Genomic DNA, 16,468 nt, shown 5'->3' on the forward strand with positions numbered 1-16,468 from the left:
AGAGAAGGTTACGGGTAGGTTATTCTATCGGTGTAACCCAGAAACAATGAGGACACAAAGCGACAAGCAAGCAAGGTAATTTATATTAATTATTTTGCTACATTTACAAACAAAATAAAAAGAAATAATGAAACAAAATACAAATACAAACCTCATCTGTATGTGACACAGACAATAGGATATTTATAGGAAAATAGGAGATACAAATCAACAAATTTCCTTACAATCGTAGGGAATTTTACATTATATCTGATACAAATCACAAGATCCCATCCCCAAATTTCATGTCAAAGCACCCAAATGAGGGTCATTGCACTGAACTATATCAGTACAAGAACCATGGCCGTAAATAAAACTTGCAAATACTCCAGACCTCAGATCATGTTTATGATCATATCATGATCTAATAACATGATAATGGTATATGGTGATGGTATTATGCTGAAATATGATTACTAGTGGAGTGCCCGTTCAAAACATGGCTGTTTGGAACGGGATGCAGTGCGCATCTATGCGACTCAGTCCCAGATCCCCGTTGCCCTGCCCCACTGCTGCACAGGGCTGAGTGGCTTTCTGGTCTGTTTATTGGAAGTTTATTAATATCAAACGTGTCATGTGTCCAAATTGCACCAAATTGGACACATGACACGTTTGATATTATTATATTTTTCTTTTATTATTATTAGTGTGAAGCAGATTGGATGAACAGCAGAGATTCCTTCCTTTATGTTTAATTATTGTTCTAACTCAGTAGCGTTGTCACAATAATTACATCATCGCCTCATCGCAATAAATTGAGCAGATTGCGTAAGATCATTTTGTAAAATAGTTACGATTTCACAGTCATTTTTTCATCCAAATGTTAAGGGGGATTTAAAACCAATGTTAGAAATTGCAATGAATAAACCCGTAATTAGGGGAGTTTTAGCTTCCCAAATATTTATATTCAACAGCAAAGTCTACCACAGTGGGAGACGTGACAACCGTGGTTTGATGCCTCTATTATTATTCCCGTCGGTCCAGTTCTACTGTAGACAACTCACAAAAGAAAACAAAAAAAAAAAAAACATTCTCTGTGCCTCTGTCACTGTAATGGGGAGTGGCGTGCAGGAAGTAGTCTTGAAATAACATAACATTATCCTTTAAATCACAACATTTTGCGGCGGATTAGGCCTTCATCTACTGTAGGACGACGGCATCCTTCAGACAGGGTTTGGGTCATGGCAGCACGGAACTGGATTAGCCCCGTGACCTTTTTCCACCCTCCCAAATGACAGCTTAAGATACAGAAATACAACAGCGCCTTCAGGCCACTGACAGTAAGGGCCGGTTTCGCAGACGGGGTTTAATCTAAATAAGGACTAAATTAATCCAGAAATTTGTCTCAGAAAGGCTAGCTAGTCAGCGACTAAGGTCATGAAGGACTAGACGGCTCCTTCTGTCTGGTCTTGGTGCTGGTCTCAGTCCAGATCATCCATTTTCTCAATTGTCAAGGTCGATCTGGAGGCCACATCCATTAATCCAAAAATTTAATTCAAACCTTCACTTAGACCTAGATTAGCACTTATTTTTCTTCTGGAAATCAAATTTTTTTTTAAGCCAAGACGAGGACAAGTCTGAGACCATTTTAAACCATGACTGAAAAAGGCCATTTCAGTTAGTCAAGATAAAAAGTGGGAATTAGTCTAAAATTAGGCCAATCTGTGACAACAAAACTGCCCCGAAGTGTTCCAAAGAGAACATAGAGCTTCAAGATGCTTTCCTTTAAGTACACATTCTGAGGGAGATTTTTATCAAAAATAAAAGTACAATCCATGAGTGCATTAAATTACGGCCTGTAAATGAAAACAAAATGTTTTGCAATAAAAAAAATAAAAAAATAGTTTCATAAATCTTTCAAATTAATGCAAAGTCAGTCATTTGCAATTAATTCTACTTTTTTTTTTTCCACTATTATGAATTAATGCATCCATGGTTTGGCTTCCAAATAGTGCCTTTTACATTTGTCTTGGCTCTGCTTGAGTTTTGTTTTTTTCGATTTATTGAGATTCCAATGTTTGTCCAATGTTCAAGATGATCGTTCTGTTTTTCTATCAAATTTGTCACCAACCCTCTTGCTACAGGTATTGAATTCATAGTTTATGAATTAATGGATTATACTTTTGACTATTTGTTTCCCTCTTATAAACATAACATATCACCAGGTGGGGGAAAAATGTCAATTAGTTACTTGACATCAGATCTTCTTTGTAGATTTATTTAAGCGACAAACTCCTCTATTAATGTACTTTTCTGCGTTTGAGTCAAATTATTCGGTTTTACCAGGATTATTTGAATATGAAGTCTTTTTTTTTGGTCATGTGTTGATCTTATCCCTCCTTTTGTGGGTTTGACATTGATATAAATGTGACACATGAGCTGATAATGATTATAGTACAAAATATATATAACTAATAATCCATAGATTAAACCGCTCAGTTATAAAATGCATTCCTCCCCCTGAAAGACTACGAACACAAGATGACTCGCACAAGAGAGAGAAGCCCAAAATCATCACAGTGGTGATGAGGAACTGAAGAGCAGCAGCTGAGCAAACAGGAGTCTTAGTGTGAGACTCGTCTGGAAACTGCTTCTGTCTCGCTGACACCTTCTATACATCACACACACAGATAATTACACACTATTACTGTGCGTCTGTCTATTTAGATGCTTTTTAGTTTTTTTCCCCCTCTCTGTAGCTCAGCTGTTGTTGTTTTGCTCCAAGTGATGAGTGTTTTGTTTGAAACAGTTATTGGTCGTTTGGAAAATGCCTTGAGTTTAAAATGTCTTTAAAGGCTATACTCATTCAATTATATGGTTTCTAATCCTGAATCAATTTGAAAATGAAAGTATACGTATGAGGCTGATTTGTTCTGTGAAATATTTTTCTAATGCACGTCAGATGGTACACTGAAATGTCTGCAACAATTCTCATGTATAAAATGCCAATGAACCGATATGGAATCATACAGTGAGCTATCTCATCAAGTCCTATCGTGACTCTTGGTGTTGAAATCATATTGTGAGATCCTGCCCAATACCCAGCCCTAAATCTATAGCGGGCGGTAAACAGGTACTCCTCACTTAACAACCGAGTTCCGTTCCTTGGACCAGGCCGTTAAGCGAATTGGTCGGACCCGTGTTAATTTCACGGTAAGGGGGCGTGGCCATTGCGAACGCTAGTGTAGTGAATACTGACAGACTGCGGGAACGAGACTGAGAAGGGTGATGCATGAGGAGATGCTTGATGCTGAGACACATTTGTACACAGCATACAATACAGACTGGTCAGAGAGCTAGTAGGTAGGTTGTTAAGTGAGGAGTACCTGTACTCAAAAGGGCAAAAGAACAAATGACAAAAGAACCACCGGCAAACCTGTCCTTGAACACCGTTGTCAAATACTCAATAATATTACTTCTTTATATCTTCTTTATCCACAAGACCTCTGAAGGTGTCCTGCAGTCATCTGGCACCAAGACATTAGCAGCAGATCCTTTAAGTCTTGTAAGTTGCGAGGTGAGTCCCCATGGATCGAAGTTGTTGTTCCAGCACATCCCACAGATGCTCGATCAGATCAGACCTTAACCCCGGCTCCACATGATGTAGAAGAAAACATGATTCATCAGACCAGGCCACCTTCTTCCATTGCTCCATGGTCCAGTTCTGACACTCACGTGCCCATTGTAGGCGCTTTTGGTGGTGGACAGGGGTCAGCATGTGCACTCTGACCGGTCTGCTGCTATGCAGCCCCATACACAGCAAGCTGTGATCCACTGTGTGTTCTGACACTTTTCTATCATAGCCAACATGAACTTTATCAGCAATTTGTGATACAGTAGCTCTTCTGTGGGATCGAACCAGACGGGCTAGACTTCAATCCACACACGCATCAATGAGCCTTGGCCATTGACTGGCCATGGCCTTGTTACCGTTCATTGGTTGTCCTTCCTTAGACCACTTTTGGTAGGTACTAACGACTGTATACCGGGAACACCCCACAAGACCTGCAGTTTTGAAGATGCTGACCAAGTTGTCTAGCGATCACAATTTGGTCCTTGTCAAAGATGCTCAGATCCTAACGCTTGCCCACTTTTCCATCAACTTCAAGAACTGACTGTTTACTTGCTGCCTCACATATAGGTGCCATTGGAATGAGATGATCAATGTTATTCACTTCACCTGTCAGTGGTTTTAATGCTGTGGCTGATCGGTGTGTGTGTGTGTAAAAAAAAACAACATATATATATATAGATATATATATATACATATATATATATATAGATATAGATATATAGATATATAGATAGTTATACCTCTTTTTTCAGTTATGCTGCTGCTTCAAGAGTGATGGAAGAGGTGAGAAAAAAGAGGAGAAAGTGTCTACCAAGTTTTCAAAACAAAACAAAGCAAGGCCTTTCTATCTCAATCTGGGCTGCTAGTTTAGAAGCCTGCTGAATAATCTGTTCTGAGACAGAAAATAAAGCAAAAAAAGAGCAAATCACAGAGAGAGAGCCACTGGCACCCAATAGGAGTTCCATCCTGCTCATGGACAACCAGAAGTGACTGTGACAATGGTCAGCACAGAACCTTCCACTCGCACCACTGAATGCTGAATAGTCACCCACACAAAGGGCGCCATTGGTCCTGGCGAGTGGAAAATGTGACATTTTGTTCCAGAAAGACCCGCTATCTCACAAATAAAATGGAGCCTTCTTCTCTTCGCCGCCTCCATTCATCAACCGCCTACACACTCTCTTTTCACTCTCTCCATCTTCTTTCCTTCTTCTGTAAGGCCTCGGATATTTTTTTTTTCTTTCTTTCTACTTCAAACAAGGATATTGTAGTCATCTAAAATTAAAGTAATTCCTTAATTCAGGTGTTGTTGATAATGTGAACTCATTGTTTCTCAATTAGTTCAATTACATATTAAATTGAATAATGTGTACAAACTCATAAATAAATACTTATACACATATATATTCTAGGTTTGAATAAACAGTTTTCACAGAATTAATATAAATCCATAATTACTGTCACATTTTGAGAGGGGAAAAAAAAAGAAGAAGAAAAAATAAAAAGAAGTGCAGTATTTGGGGAAATTTCATAAAACAGACCAATCTCTCTTTAGGAGCATACACACAGCCAAAAAGCAAAAAGAAAACAAAAAAACAAAAAAAAAACTCTCGCCAACACCTCTTCCCTTGTTGACCACCCTGTTAACATTTCAGTTTGTTCATAACCCTAAACAAACTATTAGATGTTTTGTCATCATCATCATCATCAACTTGTTATCATTATTATTATAAATACCCATGGGAATAGAGTGAACATACCATATGCCAGGATCAATTTTTTACCCTTTCCTTTTGGACACATTTAATTTATTAGCTATTTATTTATAACTTTATTAATCATTAATTCATGTAACTTCATGATTTTGTGTGTAAGAAACAATTGCAATACTTCGCAGTCTCTTTTCAGTTATCAATTGCAGTTATCAATTGATAACCCCAAATCTCAAGGTTTATAATAAAAAAAAGATTAAAGCATAAAATATTAACTTTTTAATTAAATGTATTTTGCTTGTTCGATTTTGTTTCGTTGAATGCAATTTTGTAAATCTACCTTTATTAGCTTATTATTACACAGTTTTAAATGCATTTCATCCCTTTAATTATTTTATTATTCCACTTTGTATATGCATTTTGCGTATTGGCTTTGTTTTTATTGTTACTATTTAATGGCCTAATTTTAATGTAAAGTATTTCAAGTTACTTGTTTCTTTGTTGGATGAAAGGTGCTGTACAAATAAAGTAAAGTACAAATAATTATTATGTTCTATTTTTTGGATTCCCTGTTTTCTAATACACACAAATGTTGCAAATGTTGACGTTGTCAGTCATTCGGTTGAGATACCGTACCCGGGGGGAAAAATAAATAAAAATTGTGTGTGTGTGTGTGTGTGTGTGTGTGTGTGTGTGTGTATATATATATATTATGTATATAATGAAATGATAATAAATACAGCATCAGAAATTGCAAAATCATGTGTATTTAAGTAATAAATGACAGCTTAATTTTTTAAGGGAAATAACATAGTATTATGAATAAACTTACTGTGATGGACAGTGAGATGGTGTCCTTGCCGATGTCCATGTTCTCTGAGGCCATGCTGCTGGCATCCGAGGGCCGCTTGGCTAATCTTCCATTGGCATGGATCATGCCGACCTCTGTGTTGGCCCCTATGGACGCTCGTTTGGGGGCCTCCTCCCTTAGACTGTCTTTTGGCCGAACGCGAGGTGCAGGTACCGGGACGGGAGTGGGTTGGGATCTCCTGGAGGGCGGGGTGGCCGTGGTCCGGACTGAAGGGGTTGGACGACTGGGGCTCGGAGCTGCTAGCGCTCCGTTAACCATAGTGCCCTTCCCCTCATCAGACACCTGGACCTTGGGGACCTCAGAGGAACCTGTAGACCCAGAGGTCAGCACGGACACAGAGGTCCCCACTGATACTTTGGGCTGAGGCGGGGACGGAGGCTCTTCAGTCTCTGGGGTTTCCACGGCAACCTTGGGCATGGAAATATCTATTTTATTCCTCAATGAGTGCTTTTTTATTGACTGTATAGTTTCATTTGTTTCACTACTTTTGTACATGCAACTTGTTAGACAGAATTTAGAAACATAAAGTAGTAAAAACAAACATACCTTTTCTTCCTCTGAGGTGGGGGTGCACTTCCCATCCTCGATGCCAGAGTCAGAGCTGGACGTCTTGGTGGAGTTGTGCGACTCCAGGGCGACTTCTTCGGGCAGCTTGTCGCTGAACTCGTCCTGATCTTCTGGCTGGGTTTCTTGAACCGGCACGGGGACAGGAACCATCACAACCAGTTGTTGGTGTCCCTCCTCTGGACTGTCCGGACGGGCCCCATTGCTCAGGATAGGTATGAGTCTGGTGGGGCTTGGACTTTCGGGAGATTGGTCGCCTTCCAAACTGGTCTGACTGGTCTGACAAAAGTATAATGATGTGCAAAAGTTACTGAACAGTCAGTTCAAGGGGCTTTAGCCTACTTCCTACTAAATGTTAATACATTGGCCTTTTGAGCCACTGGTCTAATCCCAAATGTTAACTTTACAGCTTTTTGGTTGTAGCTCAGAGGCTAAAGTCTCCTCAGCTTCCCACGACTCAAAACCAAGCTTGGTCTGGATGGAAGGAATGTTCTTATTCCTGTTTAGGGCCCACTATAGTCCATCTCCAGTTCCCCCTGGGCTAGGGAGCTTTGTCTGAAATAACGTGTCGCTAATAATTACCAGTCATTCACACACAGACCTCGGGGAGAGACAGGAAAGACAGTTAGCCAGGTCATTGGTAAATACTGGTTGGTTGAATTTAAAATTCTGTAAAAAAAATAATAAATAACACACAGACTTTACTTGGGCAGACCGCCCAAGTACAGTATATTAACGGCTGCCAAAGTACATTTGGCGACCCATTTTAGCATTTTATCCATCCGAGAGAACGACGCCATCTGCAATCAATTAACTCGTGGACAGTATCCCCTTGCTATACCACTCCCATACCTGTCTGTTCTGCTATCCTGAGAAGGATCTACTACAACAATTGCACATGCTCTGCAAAGAAACACAGAGAGAGAGAGAAAGAGAGACATTCTGTGGTATTCGGTTAGACGGCGTGGACATGTGGATATTTTAAAAGCCATCCTCGGTAAAGGCTGCTGCTCACACACGCGTTTAAGTTTGTATCGGGTTGAGAGACAGCAGGAAAGGAACTCAGGAAACTGTAATGCATCTTGGAAGTGATGTCGCTTAGAAATGGCTTCCATCGGGCTTTTTCCACACAGATCATATTAAGTCAGTGCATACTTTACATCTGCTTCCTGACATAACAATCCACCGTCCCCCAGCACAGGTAGAAACATCTTTATAAATCAGGCCCGGACTTCCGACGGGCCACCGAGAGCATCTAGTGTGACCCACAGCGAGGGAAACCAGGGAAGTTGCAATCGGTCAGATAGGAAGTATGTTTTGAATGTGGATTGTCAATAGTTTAGCTTGAATCCATTAAGTCTATTCCAAAACCTCAATGGAGACAAGATGGTTAACTTAGTTGGGTGTTATCTCATTGCCATTTCTCTGGTCAAAAATGCTGGCTAACAGGTTTATAGGTATTCACCAAGTACTGTGTATTTGTGGGCTGGTGGAATTTAGTTAAGGGTCCGTCAATGACAGCTGAACAATGTTTGACGTTAAATTATTTACCCCCATCTGGGGGAGGTGATGCGATAGTGCGATAGTGTTTCTGTGTCGGAGCCAGAGCGGAGGGCAGCACCTATATTTAGCGGGACATTGTGGGTTGAGGGTGAATGGCAGTGTTCCTGTGTCTGTTCCTTTGTTTGTTCAGAGAGCGGCTAAGTGCACGCCAGGGCCATGTCACTTTCTAATCCAGTGCTTTGGAGATAACCACGGGACCTTAACTGCTGTGGTGAGCAGAGTGCAGGGAGGCCGTGTTTAAAACTTATTAAGTTAAAAAGGTGTTGGGTGTATCTACAGCAGTGATTTTCAACACGGGGTCCAGGGACCCCCCCAGGGGTACAATAAGAGGTTCGAGGGGGTGGCGAGCAAAACCATTCATAGTTAAACTTCACCCTAATTGAATTCGGGTCGTTCTCCTGAAACAACCTGAAAACATTTGGCGAAATGAATTGATACACATATTCACAAAGAAAGTGAGTTGTTTTTAACCATTATATTATTTTAGTATTTTTGCTGTGCTTTTGCTATCAAAACATCCATTACCGTAACATGTCCAGTCAATTAAAGATGGCTCTTACGGTAATGAATGTGTACTCCGTCACTACATTCCCTCACTACTTTTTCTATTGTCCTGTTATATGAAATACTACATTGTTACAGTAATGTAGGGGTACATTACTGTAACAACATCCATCTGTAATTGTTGGTACATGTTAGTTATAAATCTTTTTATAAGAAAAACACAGAAAAACTACTAAAATAATACAATAGTAAAAACAACTAAGTCGGCCATATAGAAGGCATTGTGTACTTTAATATTTAAATTAATTATTTCACATTCTCTGTGAATATGTGTATCAATTAATTTCAGAAAATGTTTTATGGTGGTTTCTCCCTAACTAACTATAGACAGGTATAGAAGTTCAGACAAAATCTTATCCAACAATAAAAATCTTCTCAGATCGGGGTCCCAGAGACAAAATCTTATCAAATGTGGTCTGTTGCCCAATGCGTGCGGGTCATTAAGGTGGAAGTGGAATGTGAAATGGGTGTGTAGTGTGTGTGTGTGTGTGTGAATGTGTGTGTGGACATGTGCAAGTATTTGCAAATGGGTGCAAACAGTTTGTGGCTTCACAGTTCAGAGAAACATCAGGGGTGAAACCAAAGACCCACTTCCTTTTTGTCTAGAGCCGTGGACATTTCCCCACTGATCGCGTGATGAACAAGTAAAAACCCTGTCAATGTTCACAACAGTGTTTCTTCGTCGAAGAACACCCAAAAAGGGGAGGGGGGGCGGTTACCACGGTCAGCTCTGCGACGTCGTCCTCCTCCTCCTCTCCTTCCTCTCTATTGTCCTCGATTTCCTCCATGACCTCAGCCTTGGCCTCCGCCACCAGCTCCCGCAGAGGACGGTTGGATGTCAGTGAGCTGACAAACGGGTGCTGTACACACACACACACACACACACACACACACACACACACACACACACACACACACACACACACACACACACACACACACACACACACACACACACACACACACCCACACACCCACACACACACACACACACACACACACACACAGAGAGAGAGAGTTCAAGTGCAATGTTCACACAGATCTGCATTTTTAGTCTAATATGCTTACTTTATTTATATCTCCACTTATCTGTTTTCATGGGGGGTTTTTTTTGGCATTGTTGACACTTGTCTTTTTGTTGACGACTTCACCCTCCATTTTTCATCCAATTTTCAGTTTTCCTTTTCTTGTCTCCACAATAGCCTTATTCATCCCTTCATCAGTAACGCCAATGTCAACAAAACTGCTCCGTTTGCAAATACATGTGTCAGTATCTGAACATTTCTCAAATGTATTCTCACCTAAATGTGAACAAGCAGTTTGGAGAAAGTGAAAAATGTCAACATAGTTGGAGAGAAAAGGTTTGACTGTTCAGATTAAGGAACAGAAAATCTCTCATCCTTTTATCTACCTGCTATTTTTGTTTCTTTAAATAAAGAAATAAATCAGAAATGGGGAACAAATAGGGGATAAAGCAATAAAAACATTTTTCATGTTAACTCCTCAAATTTGCATCATCTATAGTCAATATACAGTGTAATCCGTGGCATCTTGTTATCTTTGCTTGAAATGTAGAGTGAGTTTTTGCACTGAGCACATATTGTTAATTTCCCACATTACTTGCATTATACAGGAGTTCCATGCAATGGGGCGATGGAGCAACCAGTTTGGAGAAAGGGCCGAAACCTACCTAGACGTACTACACGAGGGCTAAGTTTAAAACAGGAAACCGAAAAAAAGTGATTCCTTGAAATAAATAAAAGCATTTTTACTTGAGAGTGGGTGTCCCGTGCATCTCCACAGTTTAAACAATGCAGTGAAGGAGCAGGTACCGACACGCTCCGTTAACATGGAGTGACGCAGGGATAATATAACAGTCATCTATTATTGAGCAACTTTTGCACCATGGCATAATTTAATTGGTACAGCTGGCAAACGGGACAGCTTGGTCCACGAGGAGCTTTCAACGTCTCCAGTGACAAACGGCCAGCGAGCTCTAGTCTAATGACTCGGGTACAGCTCTGGCCGAGTGTCGCCCAGGTGTCTTTTACACAGCAGACAACCTATGCTTCAATGTGCATCGTGAATTTAACCCATAACCATAAAGTATTAACACCACCATAATGTCAATTGGTTAATACAGGGGTACGTATGTTTACTGTCAATAATAGTTTTGGTGTACAGAGTAGGCTCATTGCCAACTTTCTGTTAACTGTTAAACTGTTATATCTAATGTCAGATTTATTGTAAATTAATCTTTCTGCTTCACTGTCTATTTCTGAGTTATTGTATAGAACCGTTAAATATTTTCCTGTTTAGGGTCTATTCTATAGGAGTAACTGTCCAAGGACTTTTATACATAATAATTATATCATATTTCAGAGATCAAATTCAGTCAAATACAGAAATGGAATATTTAAATTAATTTGTGACAACTGAGTTCGTATGGTGGTATTTTCATTTCAAGCAGAACATGGTTGGATCACTTCCAAGCAAAGTACTGTTGCTACAATATTAAAAGTCATTCAGAATTGAAACAGTACAATTGATTGTTTGTCCCTCCTAGTATAATGTAAGTAAAAGTCTTCCAATCAGAGAGTGTGTACATTTTTATTAGTGGTCGACCAATTAATCAGTCGGCCGATTAATTAGGCTTATATTTGCGCATTTTGAGGTAATAGACATCGGCAGATGCCTGTATTCACAAGGCCGATGAACAAAAAATGTCTGCAGACTAGTGCTGTCAAAAATATAGATTTTTCTATACATTTCTATTCTATAGATACATCTTCTCTCTGACAGCGAGTTGACACACACCCCGTTCCACCACCCACATAGCTGCCTCTTCTCACTCACTGTCTCCACTGTCTCATTCGCTCTGGTTTGTTATGGTGTTATCTTATTAAAGATGGCAAGTGCCGAGCCTCCGCGACCAGTTTTGAGAGAAATCAGCAAGACTGGCATTTGGAAATACTTCGCATTTGAGGCAAAACGTAAACCTAACTCAGAGAATTGGGGTGGAGTTTATTTTTCTCCTCCAGACAGCACTGCACCGTGCGTGCGTTCCCGTGGTGGTTTTCCTGTCTTTTTTTCGATCAATTTATTTTTGTGTGTTTCCTGAGTTGTATGAAACAACAATGGTGCTGTTTTTAGTTTTGGTTCAATAAGGGAACGGAGCAGCAGGAAGATGCACAGTGGAGCACAGATCAAGGGTGTCCTAATCGTAGAAATCCGCTACCTCGATGCCCATTCACACTTTAAAAAAAAAAAAAAAAAAACAGGGCATATAAAAAGGGCACCATGGACATCAAGGGGCAGGTGCTCAGCCACCCTCAGCACCGCCGTCTGTCCCCACTGTCCTGAGCTGCGACACACCGTCTCCCTGTTGCTTAATGTTGCCATGGGACTTAATTTTGTAAAAACTGGATATTTTTGTGTAAATACTTTACTTGCAAATACAGGTAATCCTCACTTAGCGACCTACCTGTTTAACGACCGTCGGGACTTACTAACAGCTCTCCCACCAGTCTGTAAGGTGCGCTGCGTACCAACACCGCGGTGTGCGCGCTGCATGCACAGCGTCTCAGCGTCAAGCATCTCATCGCGCATCATCCTTTATATACTATATATATATATATTATATTCACTATATACACACACACACACACACACACACACACACACACACACACACACACACACACACACACACACACACACACACACACACACACACACACACACACACACACACACACACACACACACACACACACACACTATACACACTGTATACATCTCAACACCGTTCTCAGTCTCAATCTCATTCCCGCAGTTTGTCAGTATTCATTACACTAGCGTTCGCAATGGCCACGCCCTCTTACCGTGTAATAACACGGGTCCTCGGTTATCGACCAATTCACTTAATGACCTGGTCCTAGGAAGGGAACTCGGTCGTTAAGTGAGGAGTACCTGTAATAAGTCCTGCATTTCTGTAACAGGGAGACTATTTCCCAACCAGACTTTAATATGAAAAACAATTCTAAACAATCAAATTGATAAATAATAATGAACTGTCAATGTAATTTATTAATTTGATCATTTATAATTATTTATTTTTCATTGATAAGTTATTTTTACAAAATTTAGCTTTTTGATTACCTGTGGAAATGTATTTAGTAGATACTTTTTTTTTAATAAGTACACTGCAGAGACACTCAGACAATAACATAAGTAAATGCTCATTTAAGTTCAGCAATTTTGTATCTCATTTGTTATTACTACATTGTTGTATTTTATCAGATGCAAAAAAAAAAAATTTACAAAAACAACATGATATCAGGATTATATATCAACCATCGGCAAACCTGCGCTCTAAATATTGCCATCGGCCATTGAAAGACATGCATCGGTCGAACACTCATCTTATTACATTTAATATTAGTACCTCACTCAGAATCAGTATCTGGAAGCAAAATGCGATATTGGTGAATTCCACCTCTGTAACAATTCGATCAACACCATAGTTTGGCATACCATAACTTCAAACTCCTGGCTACCACTCCAGCTAAACCCAGTTTAAAAGGACGGATCAAAACAACTGAGTAACAAACCAGCCCCATAGGACCTGGAGATGTTATTTCTATGGCAATTTTGGATCAAGATGTAGATCAGCGGAGCTTAGGCTTCCTCTCCAACGCAGTAAGCCAAGTGATTCAGTGGCCCATTTGGGGTCTTTCACGGACAGCCGTCCAGCGACAGGGCGTGAAATGGTTGAATGTAAACCATATGGACAACAGGACATACAAACGCTACTCCAACAGCTAAAGGATTGAGGAAGCAAATGCCAAACCCTTGATAAAGTTACAACACATACCAGGGAGCAATGATCATCTGGTGTGGCAGGAAACATGCATACCAGGGTTCATCTGGCAGTACAAAATTAAATTCAAGGACTTTCAAGTACTTTTATTAAGCACTACTTTTTCAATTTTCAAGGCCTTCACGCAAAACCAATTTTTCACTTTATTCATTAAAATGTAATATCATTGTCTATTATACAGTGGCACCTCGACTTACGACTGTAATTCGTTCTATAAGAACGGTCGTATGTTAAAACAATCAAATGTCGAAGCAATTTTTAATTATAAATTATGAAATCATGAAGGATGAAAATAAACACACAGCACAAACACAGTAAATATGAAAAAAATATCGATAAGCCACGAACTACGTGCACACACCATGTAGGTCGCCCGCTGACTGACTGCTGACTGGCTGCTGACTGACTGCTGACTGACTGCTGACTGACTGCTGACTGACTGCTGACTGACTGCTGACTGCTGACTGACTGGCCGCCGACAAGCCAACTGCAAATTTCCACGGTGGTATCTTGGAGCAGTCGGTCGCAAGTCAATACAAATTTTTGTGACTCTCGCTACTTGTAGCTTGGATTAGTCATAAGTAGATGCAGTCGTAAGTCGAGGTACCACTGTATTAGTATATCTATTTATATCTCATCGTCATCTACTACTATAAGTGTCGATAAGCAACCATATTGCATTAAATTTACATTTCCCTGGCATAATCTCATGTCGTAAAAGTTATTCTGGAAAATTTTTACTCCCTTACAATTTGAATAACAAAAGGGGGTTTTGTTTCCAAACGCGATCATTGAAAATCTGCGATTTTTCAATGATCAGGTTTTTCATAATTAACCCTGTGCAAAATATTTAATTTTGTATATTTTAGTATTTAGTTTTTTGGTATTTGTATTTTTTGTATTTCTATATATTTGAGAATTATTATTTTTATTATCTAATTTTTACTTATCCCGCAATCCCCACCAGAATAAATTCCTACGATATTTAAATGTGGGCAAAATAAACTGACTCCGACACTCACACTTACACAAAAATAAATCATATCATAGAACGATTCTAGTGTTATGTTCCCCAAAAGAATACAACCCCACCCTGCAGCAAAACACTGTGGGAGGAGTTAAACATCTAGCCACAAGCCACATTCACAGATGATGCATCGCGTTCTCCTGTTTACAGTAGCATGCCATACATGCACACGTGTGGGACAGAGAGAGGGTGGGGGTGGAGAGAAAGAAAGAGAGAGCAGGAGAGAGAGGGGTTGAGAGAGAGAGAGAGAGAGAGAGCTAGTTCCTCTGGGACACAGACGCCCAAAAGCGCTGAGATGTCCAAGACTTTTATCTTGCTTCCTCTCTTCATTTCTCCTGTAGTCTCTCCAGACATTTTATGCAGAGCAACCATTATATCCACTCTCTCGCTCTACTGATTCTCCGTCATCTGCCACTTCCGTCCGCCCGCCCGCCTTTCCCCAAATCCATTTGAGTTTTCACATCGAGAGAACCTAGACTCACCACATCCATATCTACACTGTTTGTTTTAAGCTGCCCCTGAAAACAGATTTTTATTAGTTAGCCTTTTTATAAGGCGTTACCTTTGTTGTTTTTGTGCCGTTTATTTGTATTCATTTGTATTTGTCTTATATCGTACCATGTCTTCTTTTACATTATTTACATGTATTTATTTTTGCCCATTTTATTGTCTATTGCACTTTGTAAAGTTTTAAAAAGTGCTATAAAAAATAAAAATATATACTTACGTATATTTCATTTTTGAACATGAACGTTTAATTTTTCAGGTCTTTTTCATTTTAATCTGTTTTGCTTTCATTGTTTTATCTTACGTTATATCTGTTTTGTTTTCATAAGGTTGGGTTTATATTGGCAGAATATTCTATTTTTTATTGGGGACAGGGTACTGTACATTTTCTAAATATAACGGTTACATTTATTGTGTATTTTCCAATTTTCAAAATATTGCCTTTTTCTTTTTTTCATATTTTTTATTGTATTACCCTCTTATTGTAAGCTTCTGGGACGTTGAAATTTCCCCTCGGGGATCAATGAAGTACCTATCTATTGATCCATCTATCTACACTGTTTATATAACTTCCTCCACCAAGAAAGGAATTCAATCTGAATCTGACATGTGTTTAGAAGCAGTGGTATGACAGCTATCTGAACCCCCGCCCACTGCGATGCAATGCAGGGGTAAAATTCCCAGACGGCCTCAGACCGGGAGATTCATCCAACCCCTTTTCTTTCTTTCTTTCTTTCTTTCTTTCTTTCTTTCGTGGTACACTCAAAGAGTAAATCAGAGCGCGATATTTGGATATTTGGCCGAGAGCAGGAATGTAAATTAATGGCATCCCCTCAGCTGTGAAATGTAGATGAGAAAACCATTTGGCTTTTGAAATTCCCCGCCCTCTCCCTCCCTCTTGCTCCCATCCACACCCAGTTCAATAATTTTCTCTGTCATTCCTTCCGCCTTCGTTAAAAAAGGGACTGTTTATAGCCGTGACAAACATCCTAACAACAGATATCAAGAGCCTCCTCTTAGTGGAAAAACCAAACAATAAAAAAAACAAGGTGAGATACTTGAACTTGAATAACAACCAGAAGTGTTAAGTGCGTATTTGTTAATACAGAGATTTATTTTAATTTTATGGTTGTTAGTCTATTGTTTTGATGTGAGCTGCTGGGAC

General features: G+C 39.7%; 1 protein-coding gene across 1 annotated transcript in view; it reads right to left on the reverse strand.

The window, feature by feature from the left end:
- The window catches only part of stk10 (serine/threonine kinase 10), a 59,189-nt gene that overhangs the window by 9,748 nt on the left and 32,973 nt on the right, over positions 1–16,468 (reverse strand). The window contains exons 8-10 of the mRNA XM_080013873.1: positions 9,607–9,747; positions 6,743–7,039; positions 6,158–6,604 (exon numbers count right to left, since the gene is read on the reverse strand). Coding sequence (XP_079869999.1) covers positions 6,158–6,604; positions 6,743–7,039; positions 9,607–9,747 — 885 coding nt within the window. The remainder of the gene's footprint in view (positions 1–6,157; positions 6,605–6,742; positions 7,040–9,606; positions 9,748–16,468) is intronic.

The sequence above is a fragment of the Zeus faber genome, assembly GCF_960531495.2.
Source record: "Zeus faber genome assembly, chromosome: 14".
NCBI lineage: Eukaryota > Metazoa > Chordata > Actinopteri > Zeiformes > Zeidae > Zeus > Zeus faber.